General features: G+C 42.0%; 1 protein-coding gene across 14 annotated transcripts in view; it reads right to left on the bottom strand.

Moving 5' to 3' along the window:
* DEPDC5 (DEP domain containing 5, GATOR1 subcomplex subunit) overlaps positions 1-18,854 on the bottom strand; it is a 125,285-nt gene that overhangs the window by 47,958 nt on the left and 58,473 nt on the right. For 9 of the 14 annotated variants that reach the window (XM_072803357.1, XM_072803364.1, XM_072803356.1 and 6 more), the window contains 5 exons: positions 9,910-9,975; positions 6,721-6,904; positions 6,102-6,262; positions 1,152-1,269; positions 513-680 (listed from right to left, as the gene is read on the bottom strand). In XM_072803357.1, coding sequence (XP_072659458.1) covers positions 513-680; positions 1,152-1,269; positions 6,102-6,262; positions 6,721-6,904; positions 9,910-9,975 — 697 coding nt within the window. Of the gene's footprint in view, positions 1-512; positions 681-1,151; positions 1,270-6,101; positions 6,263-6,720; positions 6,905-9,909; positions 9,976-18,854 lie in introns of those variants that run through there. The other 5 variants (XM_072803358.1, XM_072803360.1, XM_072803365.1 and 2 more) reach the window with 3 other exon arrangements.

Below are 18,854 nucleotides of genomic sequence, written 5' to 3'. Positions count from 1 at the left end.
CAGGATCGCGCCCTGGGCCAAAGGCAGGCGCCAAACCGCTGCGCCACCCAGGGATCCCAAAATGTACCACTTTAACAATCCTTAAGTGTACAATTCTATGCCATTAAGTACATTCACATTGTTGTACAACCATCACCACCATCTACCTCATCACTGAGTTGTTTTTTTTTTTAAGATTTATTTATTTATTATTCATGATAGACAGACAGAGAGAGAGAGAGAAAGAGGCAGAGACACAGGAGGAGGGAGAAGCAGGCTCCATGCCGGGAGCCCAACGCAGGACTCGATCCCAGGACTCCAGGATCATGCCCTGGGCCAAAGGCAGGCGCCAAACCTCTGAGCCACCCAGGGATTCCCTTATCACTGAGTTTTTTAACCCAATGCAGATGTGCTTTTGTTCTTCCATTTTTTCTAAAACAAAGATCATCTTGTAATCAGAAAAAAAGACAGGTGTGTTAAAATTCAGGCACATCCAAGGTAGCCAGATGGAAAACCAAAGCACATCCTCTGACCTGAAGTCCTCAGAGCCAGCAGAACAGATATACTGATCTAAGTAATTCCACTTGTACTCCTCCAGCCGCTCATGGGAGAATTCCACCCAACAAGAGACGAACTCCGAGTCTGAGTGGGAAGGGCAGAGACTGTAGGTGTAGTGGATCTGGGCAGATTCATAAGGGTACCTGAAAAACAAAGGGCATGCCCAGAAGTCCAAAATAGAATCACTCCCCTCCCTCACTCCCCCAGTTCTTCTGGACCCTTCCATCTCAATATAGTTAGCACCATCCTTGGCATTCAATCCTCAAGTGCAGTAAGCAACCCATCCCAGGGGACTGGTAACGGAAATTTCTCAGTTTTTAAACTTTGTCATTCTTTCATCCTCCCTTTCTTTATCTTTAATTGGCTTGCTAAGGATCAGGCTAACCATTATAAGTTGAGTTAAATCCCTTTTAGAGGCAGGTGAGCTACAATAGTAAAATAACCCTGAAAACAAAAGGAATTCCAAGAAAAGAAAAACCAACCACTCAACCTATCTTGGTTTTAATTATGTGTCACATAATTCACTATGTGTACAGTATGCATTATAAACAGAAGTTAGTATGTGGACACCATTCAGGCCAGTATTTGAAAACCCAAAATTTCCAAGGACTCACTTGGGAAGGTAACGTGTCACTGTGATCATCTTATCTTTCAGCGTCACTTTGTGGAACGTTCTGCCCATACTCAGCCAGTATTGGTCCTCCTCCTCAGGGCGGTTTCGGGACACAAGGCCTAATAGAAGGGGGGGGGGGGGGGATCATTTCCACCATCTGGTTGAAGATCATTCCTTTAATAGGCAATAGCTTCTCTTCCATATACAGTCAGGAAAGGAGAAACAAAAGAAGCAACTTTTTTTGAGGGGCAGTTTCATGGAAAAGGCTTATTTTTGGTTAAAAAAAATTTTTAAAGTCCTGAAGTCGGCAGAATTTTCTGTTACTAAACCAGCCAGCAGCAGATTAGAGCCCAGAAGTGCTGATAGCATCCAGAAGACACACTCAGAGATGAATAGCCTGATACCTCAGCCTCTGAGAAGGGAAATTCTGGATTAGATGTCAATAGGCCAAGAGTCAACTCTGAGACTGAAATGGAACTCTACTCCACTCCACTCAAGCACAAGCTGCCATCCTGGCAGTTGAGGTCCTCACCCCAGGGTGGCAGCTAACCTAGCTTTAATTCCATGACTCTCACATTGCTATAACCCTGCTTCAGTTTTAAAGGACTACTGTCCTCTCTTCTCCAAACATTTGCTCCTGTTGCTTTTTCTGCCTTCTCTTCCTAAGCCACCAGCAAGAGCCTATGGGTCATTTAAGGTCACTGTCAAATGCCACTTCCTCTAGAAAGCTAGCAGATTCATCAGCAGTTTGAATTCCACCCTGGATGTGGCTCCACATGTGTCTATCTCAAACCCTGACAAACTGGAAGTTCCAGGAGGCCAGGGCCTAAATCTTGTTTGTCTTTAAATTTTCCATAGCACCTGAGAAGGTGCCATGCCCAGAGCAGGTATTTGAAAAATATTAGTTGAAATGAGTTGTGCATAAGAAAGAGGGAAATCAGGGCAGTTAAACGTTTGCCTTCCACTCAGGTCATGATCCTGGGATTGAGCCCCTCCATCAGGCTCCCTGTTCAGTGGCGGGGGGGCAGGGGGCTACTTCTTCTTCTACCCCTCCCCTCCACTCGTGCTTGTGCTCTCTCTCTGGCTCTCTCTCCCTCTCAAATAAAATCTTTTTAAAAAATTAAAAAGCAAAAAGAAAGAGGGAAATTATGAGCAATCAAGAAAATATAAGCTTTCAAGAGAGTTAAAATAGTGTCTTGATGGCCAATCCCGCCAAGACAAGATTCTCTTGATCTGCAGGTTAAACAGTCCCCTAGTGTGGTTCTAAAAGACAGTCAGTCACACAGTATAGACAGCATGGGAGTTGTCAGGACAAGTTGAAAGGACCTTCGTTGGGAATGCAGAAATTTCCTAGGTGAGAGGAAAGGGCAGGCTCCCTAGAAGAGGCCAGGCTTTGACTCAGAGGATCCCGGGTTTAACCTCAGAACGTTTATTTACCAGTGGTGTGACCTTGGGTGCCAAATCTCCCTGAGTCTCTCTTTCTACAACTAGCAAAAGGACTTGTGTCTGATTTTCGCCCAAGTCATGATATCAGGGTCCTGGGATGAAGCCTCACATGAAGCAGGGAGTCTGTTTGTTCCTCTGCCCTTCCCTCCACTCATGCACACAAACTCTCTAATAAATAAATAAAATCTTTAATAAAAATAAAGCGGGACACCTGGGTGGCTCAGCGGCTGAGCATCTGCCTTTGGCTCAGGGTGTGATTCCAGAGTCCCAGGATCGAGACTCACATCAGGCTCTCTGCATGGAGCCTGCTTCTCCCTCTACCTCTATCTCTGCCTCTCTTTCTGTCATGAATAAATAAAATCTTTTTAAAATAATAATAATAATAATAAAGAAAGGGGCGCCTGGGTGGCTCAGTCGTTGAGCATCTACCTTTGCTCAGGTCGTGATTCTGGGGTCCTGGGATCAAGTCCCGCATCTGGCTCCCTGGTTCTCCCTCTGCCTATGTCTCTGCCTCTCTCTCTGTGTCTCTCATGAATAAATAGATAAAATCTTAAAAAAAAAAAAGAGGAAAGAAAAAAAGAGAGCTTTCCCCCTATCCTTGCATTCCTTCTTTTTTACAACAACCCCCTGTTGGCTAGCAGGAAGACAACAAGGTCATGGGATAATGTTCATGAGCATCTAGCATAGTACTGACACCCCACTCTAAATTAATACTGCACAGCACTCTACAATCTATAATCAAATAAATACTGTGGTTTATTAGTTCAACAGCTGTCTCACCCAGTAGATGATAAACTTTGAAGTCAGGGCTGATGCTGTTTTGTTCACTATTAGAACGAGTCTCTCTCATAACCAGGAGTCAACAAATCTATCAGATGCAATTTCACAGATTTTTTTTTTTTTTAAGATTTTACTTTATTTATTTGACAGAAAGAGAATGTGCACAAGTGAGGAGAGTGGCGGGGGAAAGGGAGAAGGAGGCTCTCCACTAGGCAGGGACTCCGAGGTGGGCCTTAATCCTAGGACTGGATCCCAGGACCCTGTGATCATGACCTGAGTCTAAAGTAGATGCTTAAAAAAATAAATAAATAAAATAAATAAAATAAAATAAATAATAAGGTAGATGCTTAACTGACTGAACCACCCAGATACCCTGAAATCTCACTTATGATGGTCACTTTTCTAGTAATTATAACAATGATACCATTTCTATTTTTTTTTTATTTTTATTTATTTATGATAGTCACAGAGAGAGAGAGAGAGGCAGAGACACAGGCAGAGGGAGAAGCAGGCTCCATGCACTGGGAGCCCGACATGGGATTCGATCCCGGGTCTCCAGGATCGCGCCCTGGGCCAAAGGCAGGCGCTAAACCGCTGCGCCACCCAGGGATCCCAGATACCATTTCTATTATTACAGAAATAAAAGGATTAAATTTATCAAAGGAGAAAATAGCCAGAAAGGATATGGTCAGGTGAGTGAATTCTGGCCAACTAGCCATGACATGAGGCTCCTGAATCAGCCAAAGCAGAACTGGATGCCAGAGAAATTATGAACCACTAAGGGACACTGATCAGTTATCCTAGAGAAAAACAGGTAGGAAGGCTGAATAGGGCCATTGATACTAAAGGTGAATTCATTCCACTATTCTTGGGATAAAGAACAAAAGCCTTCACATGGCCCTGTGAGGTCTGGGTCTGCTGACATGTCCAGACACATCTTTGTACTCCCTATGCTCCACCCCACCAATCTTCTTTTGGGTGCCCAGAAAGTATCACAGAGCTTCTTGCCACAGGGAAGAAGCACATACTAATCCCTCTTCCTTGGCATATTCTTCCTACTTATTCCTGCTCACCACTCCCAACCTACTTCTCTTCCTAGTAACCCCTACACAGAGGTTAGGTCTCACATTAAACATGACCTCCTCAAAAGCCATCCCTAACCCAGACCAGTTCAAGTCCTGTATTAAATATCCTCATAGCCCTTTGATTTTTGCCTCACAATATTTTCACAATGAAGAATTATATTTCATAGTCTGACTAATGTTATTTTTCCTCACTGGGCTATAAATGCCCCACAGAGTAGGAGCTTCAAAAATACTGTTGAGGGCAACCTGTGGCTCAGTGGTTTAGCGCCACCTTTGGCCCAGGGCATGATCCTGGAGATCTGGGATCGAGTCCCACGTCAGGCTCCCTGAATGGAGCCTGCTTCTCCCTCTGCCTGTGTCTCTGCCTCTCTCTCTGTTTCTCATGAATAAATAAATAAAATCTAAAAGAAACAAACAAAAAAAAAACACCAAAAATACTGTTGAATTGATGGGCATTAGGGAATTCATGTGATGTGATAAGTACTGGGTGTTATACCATATGTTGGCAAATTGGATTTAAATTAAAAAGGAAAAAAATACTGTTGAATGAACGAATGAATGAATTCATATATTTATCAACTCATATTGTTGTACACTAGGCACAATGGTTTCTACTATAAAGGATAAAAACATGAAACTGACATAGTCCTGGCACTCAGGAAGATTATTATTCAGTGCAGAACATGAAAAGAAGGCAACGAGTGATAAATATCATAATGGGCTTTTCAAAGAACATACAGAGGAGTCCAAAGCTTCATCATAAGCAACAAGGCCTAGACTGGATGGACCACCAAGCTCCCCCTCACAGATCCACACTTCTTTGATCCTCTGGCCCGAAGCACTTTAATGGATCCAAAGATGATCTGAGGTTTTGAGCTGGGAGTTTAGGAGAGTGGGGAAGTCTCATGAGCTACAAGGAGGAGGCCAGAGACTAATGGTTACTCACTGATTGTTCTGGGAAGTGATCACTGCTTTCTAATTCTAGGCACCCACATTTTATTCTACCTGACTTTATTTTATTTTTTTATTTTTATTTTTATTTTATTTATTTATTTACCAGACTTATTTTAGAAGAGCTCTCCAGAGCCTAGCTGTAACTCAATCGGCCTGAGTCTTTGTCATTTATTAGTCTCTACCACTCACAGATGATCCATCCTTGCTTCATCCTTGCTGAGTTCATGCTCAGCTTCACTGACAAACAAGAGGAGATGAATCCAGAACAAGAGGAGAAAAGGCATAAATTCCACGTTTAGGTAACATCTGAGAACGTGCTGTGTGCCAGGTACTATGCTAGAAATAAATATCAGGTCTAAAACATTCACTATGTACTTTGACAGTTCATGCATGGTTCAGTTGCCTGCTTTTCCTAAGTTTTGCTAAAGTCAGGCTGTAACATTCCTGAGCTTGGTCATATACCCCTCCTAAAAGAGGAGCTGTAGATTAAAGAGGATTTAAGATCAATCTGGGCCTAGTGAAGACTTTATTCTTCATGTAAGTAAAATTCAGAAAGAAAAATTTTGTTTGCAAAATTTGTTGCAAAATAATTACTCCTCAATTTATCTATTCCCTATCATCTTAAGAACCTACTTAAACAAATTTAGTAGAAAAGAAAAAATACAAGTCCAAGGAAAAAAACTCACCTCGACTATAGAGCGGGCTGCTGCTCAGTGGGGGTGGGACGACGGGGTTGGATTTTTGTGCCTTGGGCTGCACTATGATTTGGTAGCCCTGCATGAGACGCTGGCAGATGAACTCTTCAAACACCTGCTGGGCCGTCATCTGCACACCCTCCTCATCCCTCCTGAGAAAACAGACGGTTGTTCACATGGGATATGCCTGGTCCAGGGCAGAGTGACACTCAGAGTCCAAACTCCCATCCTGTTTTGCTTTGATTCCACAAGCCAGCCCTGATAACCGTTCTATGGTGGTTCATAAACGAACAAACTATAAACCAGTTTTGGGAGAAATGATCAGTTCAAAGAGTCAGAAGAAGTCAGGTAATAGCTAACAGCTATTCTTAGAATAGCACAAATAGCTAATCTTAGAAAAGAAGATCAGATCTAGTATGTCCAGAACAACTGCAACAGAAAAATATGAGAAAGCAACAATAAGGAGAAGTTAAAGAAGGTATGTCAACAGAACTCTAAAGAAAAAATGGACAGTTCTTGGCTTCATAAAATTCTCTAAACAGAAAAGGAAGACAGGTTTGAAAATGCAGTGTTTTGACACATACAGAAACCCTCCTCCTCTGACACTGACCTGTCAATATCTGCTTCTGGAAGGAGATCGTAACAGCCCTCTGTGTAGTCGTTCTGCAGGCCCTGGCGGTCGGGGAAGTAGTCGGTGGTGAGGGGGAGGCACGCCGGAGTAGTGAGAGACTTCCAGTCCACTCCAACTGTGCAACAGAAGCCTGGCACTACAGGGGGAGCAGACAGTGTCAGAACTGCCTCGTGTAACAGAGGAGAAAGGTACGTGTGGTCACCAGGGCAGGTATGGGACGTGGGTGGGCGGTGGGGGAGTTCACAGTGAAAGGTGATCAAATTGCCAGGAAAGGGATGGAGAGGAAGAAAGGGGGTGGGGAGGGAGAAAGAGAGAAACAGAGTTTGTTAGACAATGCAGTGCACGTGCTTATCCAATCCCATCATGCAAATGGGATTCACAGCTGATACTTTTCATTTTCTGCTGATCTTAAGCTACAGCCACAATGCCAGTGAGGTTACTGCAGGGCAGCGCAGGCAGTTACATGTCGAAGCAAATCAACATTCCAAGAGCTCAAGCCAGATTTTGGAGTGAACAGCACATGGTAGCAGAATTTAGGAATACTTTCAGAATTGCAAAAATAAGTCGTAGATCCAAAAGGGTAGGAGGAGAAATCAAAGAAGGATGTCTGGGAAGTTACAAGGCCAGAACCTCAAAAGACAAAGTTTTAACGATCTAGAAAGGAAAGCTGCAATCAGCAAAGTGGGCACAATCACATGGGTCTGCCCTGAATTGCTTGTTCTTTGGTTAAAACAGTGTTTCTCTATCTTGGCACTACTGACATTTTAGACTGGATAATCCTTTGTTGTGGAGGGATGTCCTTTGTATTACAGGATGTCGGACAGCATCCCTGAACTATATTTACTAGATGTGGCATCTCCTGGTTGTAAAAATCAAAAATGGGGACACCTGGATGGCTCAGTGCTTGAGCGCCTGCCTTCGGCCCAGGGTGTGATCCCGGAGTTCCAGAATCAAGTCCCACATTGGGCTGTCCTGTGAGGAGTCTGCTTCTCCCTCTGTCTATGTCTCTGCCTTCTCTCTGTGTCTCTCATGAATAAATAAAATCTTAAAAAAAAAAAAAAAAAAAAAAAGTCTGCAGTCATTGCCACATGTCCCCCAGGGAGCAAAATACTTCCCCAGTTGAGAATCACTGAATCAAAGTAATAGGGCAGTTATCCCTGTAAGTAGTTTAAGCAAAGATTATTTTTCGAATCTCTGTACAGGGGAGCAATATGAAGCAGAAACACTCCATGCCTTTGCCTCTGAGTCTCAAGCAAGGGACACCTTAAACACTTTATATCTTTTGCACAGTGCTAATGTGGCTTACAGTGTGATACAGCCCTGTTGTCTCATCAGCCCTCACATGGCCTCCTTGGTGCAGGTACTGCAACATCATCAACCCCTATAAACACCTGGTCAAGCCGAACCTCCCAGAAACTTGATCAGAAGCCTCTCTGCTTAGGGATCTTTCCACCATATGGTGACAAAGACACACACACTACCCAATACAACAGAGTACCACTGAACCCAGGGTTAAAGCACAAGAAAAAGACCTGTGTGCTAAGTCACAGTAGGAAACATGCCTCATGTAGCACCACTGCCTTGGGAAAGATGCTTTGATCTGCAACAGGCCTAACTCCATGGTCTACACAAGTCTAGGGTATTTTGTTTGTGTGTTTGAATTCCATTTTAGGGTGCGAAGAACACAATGTGAGAACTACTCTCTTAAACATTTAAGTGTACAACACAGTGTCGGTTAACTTGGGTATAGTGCTGTACAGATCTCTAGAATTTATCATGCATAATTGGAACTTTGTACCACTGATTAGCAACTGCCCACTTCCAATTCCCCTCTCGCTCCTGGAAACCACCATTCCACTCTCCGATGCTATGAGTTTGACAATACACAGGCCTTGATAACTTATTAACAATTCAAGAATTGAAAACACAACCCAAAAGAGCCTAATTGATCACCCCAATTTCCCTAGATGGCAGATGAAGGGGTGAGCTTGTTCCTATTTCTTCATTAGGACCAGGAGCAGAAGGAAGACACCAAATCAAAACCACAGTGGGAACCCACAAGCAGAAGACAGTTGTATCTTTATGCCCTCTTAGATCTTTCTAGCTCTCATTAGCTTCCTGACCCTCAGGATCATAAACACTCTTGGTGTGTACCCAGAGAATTCAAATGCCTGGTCCAAAATACCACGGTGAGAAAAGCTCCTAATTCTTAGTTTAATCATGTTCTTTCCCTGGGAAAAGACTGTGGCCTCTTTCTAACTCCAATATCTTCAGGCCCTATAAAGAGGGCCTCTGCAGAGGACCCACATCAAAACCATTAAATTAACAATGACAAATGGATATTACAAAACCTAGTGCTAGAGCTGTACAGAAGAAATAGGTTCATCTATTTACTACTGGCAGCCTTCTGGAAAATAATCTGTCAACCATACTTTGGGGGAAATATATTCCAAGGATGTGAAGGGAAAGAAAAGATACACCACCGCACCATACATTATGCCTGTATTCTGTATTATTGCTAAGAAACTAGAAACTACCTAAATGGTTACCAATAATAAATGATTATTCAAATTGGAATGTAATGTGTTTGATACTATTAAAAATGACTAATACAAGGGGCCTGAAGTAGTAGCAAAAAGATCACTAAGGTAATCATAAGTGGGAAACAGACTCAATGATACAAATCTGCCAGTTACAGCTAAGTAAAATAAAGTCTACCAGGTGGTAGGATTTTTTTCTGGTAATTTGCTAGTGTAGATATTTAGATGTGCTCTTCCTGTACAGATATTTCAATAAATAAAGATAATAAAAAAATGCAGCCCAGTCAAGCAATTTCAACTATGGGTATGTAAACAGTTTCAGTCCCTCTTATTCCTCTGTTCCCCAGAGCCATCACAAGGCCTTTACGGGCTAAACCCAGGTCTGGACCAGCAGAAAGGACCTCATGGGAGGGAAGTCCACTACCCTTCCCAGGTGCCCTGAATCACATTCCAGAACAGGTTATTTGGCCACTCCCCTCTCACTTTCCATCAGAGAAAGAGTTTTCCCTTACCACATTGCCTTCTGGTACCCCAGAGATGTTTGGACTGCCCACAGGGTTTCCCCCTGCTTCCTCATGCTCTGACCACCCCTGCCCTGACCCCACCCTAATCAGCTGTCCCCTCTTACTTGGGTCTGGAGAGGTAGAAACACTGTCCTCTAGAGAATCCTTATTCTGAGTTCTAGGATTCATACCTATGGAAAGATGAAAACAGGTTGTTTTAATAAGTCTCATTCTTCAGAAAAAAGTTCTGGACAGTTATGGTTGAAAAGACCCAAAATTATAGCTAAAAATAAAAATGTGAACCAAGAACAAATTCTGTGAACATCTCAAACAGCACAAAAGAGTCAATCAAAGAAAAATGAGCAATCTAAAATTTGGGAATGAGCTTTACTCTGAGGTTATCAATATCATTCTTTGCCCAATGAGACTGTTAGCTTTCATATACTTATGCACACATGCGCACATACACACACCAGCAAAAAGCAACCCACCACTTATTTTAAGAAAATAGACACATTTCAAAGTCATTTCAACTCACTGGAGAAATCTTTAGCAAATACAAAATGACCCACTTAAAGTTTATTTCAATCATCATCCTTATCATCTGGAATTTTCTTCTCCAGATCATGGCTTTCTGGAATAAGACCTAGGACACATCAAAACTCACCACTTTAAGAGAAAAACAATGATTTTCCCTATAGGTGGTCTGAAAGGAAAAATAAAGACTCTTTGAAATGAGACTTATTGCCTGAAAAGTAACAGAACTAATTTTTAAATACATGTCAATATTTAAACATCCCTTTCCAAACAAATATATTTACTAAAAAATTATGATACTATAAAAATGATTGAAAAAATCCTCACCCAACTATCAACAGTGGCTATCTCCGAGAAGAAAGCTAGAGGAGATGGTGAGAGGTAAACAAGAACTTGTAGTTTTTATTCTAGATACTTGTGTGTCATCTGCATCTTTTATAACAAGAATCAGTATGTACAAATCCCTTGTGGAATCTGTGAAAAGACAAGCCATGACATGGGAGAAAGCATCTCCAAATCACCTATCTGGCAAAGGACTTGACTCAGAAATATATAGAGACCTCAAAACTCAAGAATAAGAACACAAACAACCTGATGAGAAATAGGGCCTAAGATCTAAACACTTCACCAAACATGTACAGAAGGCAAACACACAAAAAGATGCTCAAATCCTCAGCCATTAGGGAATTTATCTCAACAGACCTCTTAGAATAGCTAAAATGCCAAGTCACATGAAGTGCGAATACAAATGTGTAGCAATGGAAAGAAAACCTTATCCATTGATGGTATGCAGAATGGTGCATTACTTTGGAAAATAGTTTTGTGGTTTCTTTAAAAGTTCAAACAGACCGGGGGATCCCTGAGTGGCTCAGAGGTTTGGCGCCTGCCTTTGGCCCAGGGTGCTATCCTGGAGTCCCGGGATCGAGTCCCGCGTCGGGCTCCCATCATGGAGCCTGCTTCTCCCTCTGCCTGTGTCTGTCTCTCTGTCTATCATGAATGAATAAATAAATCTCTAAAAAATAAATAAATAAATAAATAAATAATAAATAATAAATAAATAAAAGTTCAAACAGACCAAAAAAAAAAAAAATGTTAAACAGACAGGAGTGCCTGGCTGGCTCTGTTGGAGGAGCATGTGACTCTTGATCTCAGGGTCGTGAGTTTGAGTCCCACGTTGGGTGTAGAGATTACTAAAATAAATAAACTTTAAAAAATAATAATAATGAGGTGCCTCGGTGACTCTGTTGGTTGATAATAAGACTTTTGGGTTTCAGCTCAGGTCATGATCTCAGGGTCATGAGAATGAGCCCCGAGAGAGGCTCTGCACTCAGTGCAGAGTTTGCTTAAGATTCTTTTCCCCTTGGGATGCCTGGGTGGCTCAGCGGTTGGGTGTCTACCTTGGGCTCAGGGCATGATCCTGGGATCCGGGGTGGGTCCCTCATCAGGCTCCCTGCAGGGAGCCTACTTCTCCCTCTGCCTATGTATATGCCTCTCTCTGTATGTGTCTCTCATGAATAAATAAAATGTTTTTTAAAAAAAAGATTCTTTTTCCTCTCCTTCTCCCTCCCCTTCTGCTCCTCCCCCTGCTGGAAGGCACACTCTCTCTCTAAAAATAAATAAATAAAATCTTTAAAAAAATAATAATAATAAAAATTAAAAAGATATTTACCATCTGACTCAGCAATTCTATGCCTAGGAACTTACTCAAGAGAAATAAAAAACAATGTTTACAAAAATCTGTTATGTGAATGTTTATGGTGGCTTTATTCATAGTTGCCAAAACCTGGAAACACCCCAAATATTTTGCAACTAGTGAAGGGATAAACAAATTAATTCACTCATACAATGGCATGCAACTCAGCAATAAAAAGTAATGAACATTTAGCAACTTGGGGTGAATCTCAAATGCATTATTTGCTGAATAAAAGAAGCAAGACTCAATAAGCTACATACTGTATGATTCCATGTACATGACATGCTGGGACAAGACAAAACTAGAGGGACAGAGAACATATCAGTGGGTTGCCTGGGGACAGGGAGTGGGGTTGAGTACAAAGGGGCCACACAACAGAATCTGGAGGATAATGGAGATGTTCTCTAACTTGATGTGTTTGTTGGTAGATGACTATATGCATTTGTTAAAAAGTCACAGAACTGTACACTAAAAAGAGTGATTTCTACTGTATATAAATTTTAAAGTTAATAATTTTTTTAAAAATTAAAAAGATGATGTCACTCGGCCAAAACAATTTCAGAACTTCTTTGTTGGAACTGCCTTCATTAGATTTTTCTTTTTTTTATTAATAGTCATCAAAATAAGAAGGTACAACTTATTAAGTCAGACAAACACAGTGTTTCATTTTATTCAAACCCCTGGTATGATGCAAGTATGAAGTAGGTACTATTTTGTAGAGACATACTGAAGCCCAGAGAAGTTCATTAACTTAGGGAAGATCACACAATAAATAGGTGAAAACTGCATTTAAACTCTGCTCAACTCTACAGATGCTTCATTTCCTGACTTTCTATCTGGGGCACCAGTTTTCAGCTACTGAAAATGTTAGCTGTTCTTTGTCAACAAGCAAAAGCCACTTGGAGCTAAATTTTCTAAAAAAGCTATCTTGGTTGACAACATCCATCTTCATGCAAACACAAAGCATGGCTATTAAGAAGCAATGAGGTGGATTTTCTTGTTCAGCCTAAGAACCTAAAATTACAAAACTGGTATTCTCAAAGCATTCTGAGCAATAGGAAATTATTAAATACATTACCTCACAGGTTTAGATGCTAAATTTGGTCATTAGAGCCTCTTTTTTCTTTCTTTTTTCTTTTTTTTTAAAGAAAACTCAAATCCAAACTGGGTCTATAAGAACTGAAATTCTTAAACTAATAAAGGAATAGTTCAACTTATGTGTGGGCAATTCTTTGAGCTCAAAGAGGCAAGTCAATAGGGATTCTCAGAGCAGCTCTGGTTCTTAGGCCAAAAGCAGAACTGTGCCATCCCTACAGAACAAAAGCACATTTAAAGCCACCAGCCTTTTATGCCACACACACACATACACACAAACTTTATTTTTAAAAAACATCAATGAAAAATATTTAAAGAAATAAATATTTTATGCTCTCTTATAAGGCTCTTTATACAGTTTCCTTGCAGTTTCAAGCCCAACAAAGTGCTGCTCCCACCAGCTCTACCTTTAAGATTTTATTTTCAGTCAGATGGACTGGCTATTGGCATATGACATGCCCTACAAGGTGAGACCTCATGGTCAATCAGCTCTGCTCCAACCTAACATTTGTGAGGAGATCTTCAAAGCTAGACATTCAACTTGAGGAACCAATGTTGAAAATCACCTTCTTAGTTTTGTCTTTTGACATTTGTTCAGTCAAGAAATCTGAATGTCGGGGTACAGCTAGAATGACTAGCTAGCTCAGTCAGTTGAACATCCAAATCTTGATTTTGGCTCGAGTCATGATCTCAACCAAATGAGATTGAGCCTCACATCAGGCTCTGGCTCAGTGGGGAGCCTGCCTAAGATTCTCTCTCTCCCTCTCCCTCCACCTGCCTGTGCTTGCTTTTGCTTCTTCTCTCTCGCTCTCTCAAATAAATAAATAAAATCTTGAAGAAACAAAACAAAACAAAAAACTATCTCCCTGATCTCATCAACCACCTGGTCCCTGCTGGGCAGCATGGTGAAAAACAAGTGAAGAGTACAGGTACGAAGCCCCAGCTGACAATGCTCAAAATGAAATTCTTCAGGGCCAGGAGGGAAACCCACAGAGGCACCACTCCTGTGAATCGTGACTCGCATATGAATCATGTCCAAAGGTAGAAGAAAATCTGAGTCACGCTTGAGTGCCTGCAGATGGTGCAAACTGTCAAGCCCAGGAGGTGAAGGTGAGGTCACAGATGAGGTTCTTCTGTTTCCTTTCTATTCTTTTAATGAATGAAAAGATAACTAGTTGTTTATTTAAACCCCACTTTGTCCCCAAATAAGAATCTACTGTGACAATTTTGCCCTTAAGGAGCCCAATCTACCTTTGCTCCTTACAACAATCCTGTAAGTAGGTGAAGATCTTTATGCCAATTACACAGACGATGAACCTGAGCATCTGCAAAAGTTGAATGCTAAACTCTAAAGACCATGAAGGACTGGGCTGAGGCACTCCCTCATCTATCATATCACAATGTAGCAGAGGTCACATGTTCAAACCACACAGTAACCAGCTCCCCACAAGAGGGCTTCTCTTTCATCATTGTTACCCTGCACAAAACTGTATCAAATAGAATTCCACTTGAACAGTGAGCCAGAGCTCCCTGAGATGAGAAGAACTAGTGTCTTAATCATTTTGTTTCTTCTCAGGCCTTAGCACACTGCCTACAGTTCAATAAACATTTCTGGAATGGATAAGAGTAAAGTGAGTTTAAAGAAAGCAAACTGTATTCCATGAAGATTGAGGATGGCTTGAAAGGAAAAGTCACTTTAAAAACAAGCAAGGTGGGGGATCCCTGGGTGGCGCAGCGGTTTGGCGCCTGCCTTTGGCCCAGGGCACGATCCTGGAGACCCAGGATCGAATCCCACGTCGGGATCCCGGTGCATGGAGCCTGCTTCTCCCTCTGCTTGTGTCTCTGCCTCTCTCTCTCTCTCTCTGTGACTATCATAAAAAAAATAAAATCTTTAAAAAAAAAAAAAAAACAAGCAAGGTGGGCAGCCCCGGGTGGCTCAGCGGTTTGGCGCCGCCTTCAGGCCAGGGCCTGATCCTGGAGACCCGGGATCGAGTCCCACATCGGGCTCCCTGCATGGAGCCTGCTTCTCCCTCTGCTCCCGCCCCCTCTGTGTTTCTCTCATGAATAAATAAATAAAAATCTTAAAAAAAAATCACAAGCAAGGCAGAAAGACTATCCAAGCATTTGAGAAAAGGAATCCAGTTAACTGTTCAACAAGATTATAAGACAGGGAAGAAAAGTATTCTTCAGTGGAGGGAAAGCTAACCTCAGAAAGCTGTTAGTATTCATTCAACTACCCGATCTGTGCCAGGAACTGTTTTAAGTTCTGAAGATACAGCCATGTGTGAAACAATCCTTGCCTTGTTGGAGCTTACAATAAAAAATACAAAATTAAAAGATCTAGTAGGATAGGTGGTCTAATGGGGAAATAACAGGCAGGGAAGATGGATGGGGAGTGCCAGGGTAGAGAGCGGCAACTTGGATAAGACCTAAAGGAAGGAATAGAACAAACTATGGGTAGGATGGCCATAGCATTTATCATCCAATCCAGGACACCTTCAAGAGTGAAAGGAGACACTATTAATAATTATACAGGACAATTAATTCAAACCAGGACGACTGTCCTGGGCAAACTCAGACATGTGGACCTTACCCATAAAGCTCTTCGGTGCCAGGGAATAGTAGAGGGGAGAGCAGGAGAAAGCATCTCAGATTCAGTGTGCCTAAGACAGCTGGAAAACCACTTCACTAATGCGTGAGGGGAAAGCAGGAGATGAGGTCTGACAGTAACAAAGGGTCACAAAGGGCAGGGGGTTCTGTCAGCTACTATAACGCCTTTGGCTTTTAATCCGAGTGTACCGGAAAGCCCCCAGAGGGTTCTGAGCACAGAAGTTTCATGATCTGACTTCTATTTTCAGAGGGTCACTCAGAATTGCTGTGCTGGAAATAAACTATGAAAGGGCAAAAGGAGGAAGCTGAGAAACAAGTCAGTGGGATACTGTAACAATCTAAGCAAAAGATGAAGGTGCCTTGGAGAGGGCTAGGACTGGTGGGGGTGATGACATATGGAAAGATTCGAGATATATCCTGATAGATCTGACATTTATTGGTTATTGTACAGGATAATAAAAATTGGAATGATTTTTATCTAATTCTTTCTGTGGCTAGCTAACGTAATTGATCAGGAAGCACAAGATCACAGACGGGATTTCAAATCCTATGGGATCCCAATGCTATAGCTTATATACCTCCTGATGACCCCCGACCCTTTGAAAATACATGCTACTGGTCATAAAGGGACTGTGCAAAGGTAAGGATGATCCTACTTAACTCTCTCACCCTAACTAGAAAAAGAATCCAAGGAGCCCACTTTTCTAAGAAGCTACACATTCTAGAACATATTTATGTAATTGCGCACTTGCATACCAATTAAAGAGAATAATTTTCTGGGCTGCTCAAATGCTTCTCACATATGGCAGCTTGGTCGTGGAAGCACAAATTCATTTGTCAATAAATGTGCTAAACACTGTGGGGAGAAGATGAATAAAGATAAGCTCTTTCAGTCTAGTGCAGAGACAGACATAGAAACAAACAGCGGGATCATGATATGCCAAGTAGTACAATTGCGTTATGCATATGGAGCTCTGTGGAAACATGCCTACCATCTCCTGGGAAGGCCTGGGTATGAGAGAGAACCACCAGCGAGGGCTTCAAAGAGAGGGTATTGTTGGGCTTGAACCATAAAGACTGTGCTGACGTCTGCCAGGCAGAATGAGGGTTGAAGAGAGGGGGAAAAGCGTATCCTGCAAGGGGACTAGTCCATGCAAAGAAATAAGAGGACAAAGATCTCCAGAGGAGCCAAGCAATGGCTGGAATGTAACACATGCACCTCTCATAACGTATTCAACGATGGCAGCTCTCATGCATTGAGCACACCCCATGCACACCAGGCACTGGTCCAAGCACCTTATGTGGATTATCACATTTAATGATACAGATGATGATAGCAAGACGCATAAAGGTTACCTGGCCCGAGGGCCTCACTACTCATTAGAAGTGGAGTCAGGACTCACATTCAAAGAGTCTACAGTCTGAGTCTTTCTCCATGCAGTGATGTGTGGAAGTGGTGACAAATGAGGACACAAGGCAGGTAGGAGACAGGTAATGACCAGCATTATAGGCCATGGACCACAGGAGAGTTTTATACATGGGAAAGAGGGGCTGATCAGATTTGCATTTGGAACTATCACCTTGGTGACAGTATGGAAGATGAATCATAGGGGACAGGAACAGAAGCAGGACGATCACTTAGAAGGTTGTTTTCATAATCCTAGCCAGAAATGACAGGGGTATGAACCAAAGCAGTGCCAGTGAGAATGGAGGGGAGAGGCCAGAGTCTGAAGAAAGAGGCAACAGAAGAGGGAAAGTGGGTGTGAGAACCACTAGACATGATTTTCATTGTAAATGAACTAAGGATGAGGTACTCAGGAGTCATCCAAGCAGAGAGGCCCATCAGATATATGGATCTATGGTGCAAAAGTCCAAGATGGAGAAGGCTGAACCAGGAATCCATGTGGCAACAAATGCTTTTCCCATACATGTGTGCCCAGGAATCTTTGGCTCAGAGGACTCCGTGATGGTGTCATTAGAAGATCTTCCACAACCATCCCCAAATAAGGATTCTTTGAAACCTCCTTATTTTCCTCAAAGTAGATCTCAAAGTTCCAAAAGACTCATCTTCTGAGGAATCACTTGGTCTACCTTAGCTCTCCCAGGCCCAGAACCACTCCAGGACTACTCAGGTAAATCCTGGTGCTGTTACCATTAGAAACCAGAACTCCCCTGCTTCAGGTCACCAGTAAAACTAGCTCAAGCTATAGTCCTGTGAGCCCCAGAGCAGTCCTCCTTGGTACAACTCCACCCCAAACAGCCTGGAAAGTTCAGACTCTGGGTTCCTATAATATGGCCCCTTGGTTTAACAAAATGGAAAGATTATCTTTATTGTGATATCCTGAAGGTACTCTACAAGTAACATTTTCAGAACCCTGGGTGCAGGCATAAAAAGTATCTTTCTTATCCCCAAATTGTTATTCAATTTGTTTTTCTCATTTAAAGAGAAAGAATAAAAAATAAATAAATAAATAAATAAATAAATAAATAAATAAATAAATAAGAGAGAGAGAGAATAAAAGAAAGAAGGAAACTGGGAGAGAGAGAAAAGAAAGGAAGGGGGGAATAAATAATAAATGAATCAATTACAATCTCTTAGGGATTTTCTTAGTACCAACTGCTTTTCAAGACTTAGCCAAGGACCTCTAGAAATACTGTTGGATGAAGCAACCAACGAAAGGAAGAATACTTCATTAACCAATTGCATACAGCTTCACTTTCACTACACCTTCTTTAAGCTAAGTTTTAGAAAAGCAAGTTAGTTATAGAAAACTAAAACATAGAAGAGCAGGCCCATTTCCACTCTGTCCCTGAAGTTTTAATGATTTTCACAGTCATCCTGACAGTATCTGTCTTTTGAGGCTTTCCAAAATCTACCCTCACTCATCCCAACTCCTGCTCCCCCACATCCTAAAGGTACTCTGAACAGGGTGGTCAAAACAAGGACCAGCAGTCCGAGTCAAGACACCTGGCCACGAGCTTGAGAGATTCATGTAGTATCTCTACACCTCTGGGCATTAAGTCGCCCCATGTGCAACATACATTTAATACCAGATGCCTTCCCAGGATGATTGCATGATAGGGTAGAAATATACGTGCTTCCAGAAAGAATCTAACCTGTATAAGTTCATACTC

Source organism: Canis lupus, chromosome 27, assembly GCF_048164855.1.
Source record: "Canis lupus baileyi chromosome 27, mCanLup2.hap1, whole genome shotgun sequence".
Classification (NCBI taxonomy): domain Eukaryota; kingdom Metazoa; phylum Chordata; class Mammalia; order Carnivora; family Canidae; genus Canis; species Canis lupus.
Note: the sequence above shows the minus strand (reverse complement) of the source record. Positions and strands in the feature narration are given on the sequence as shown.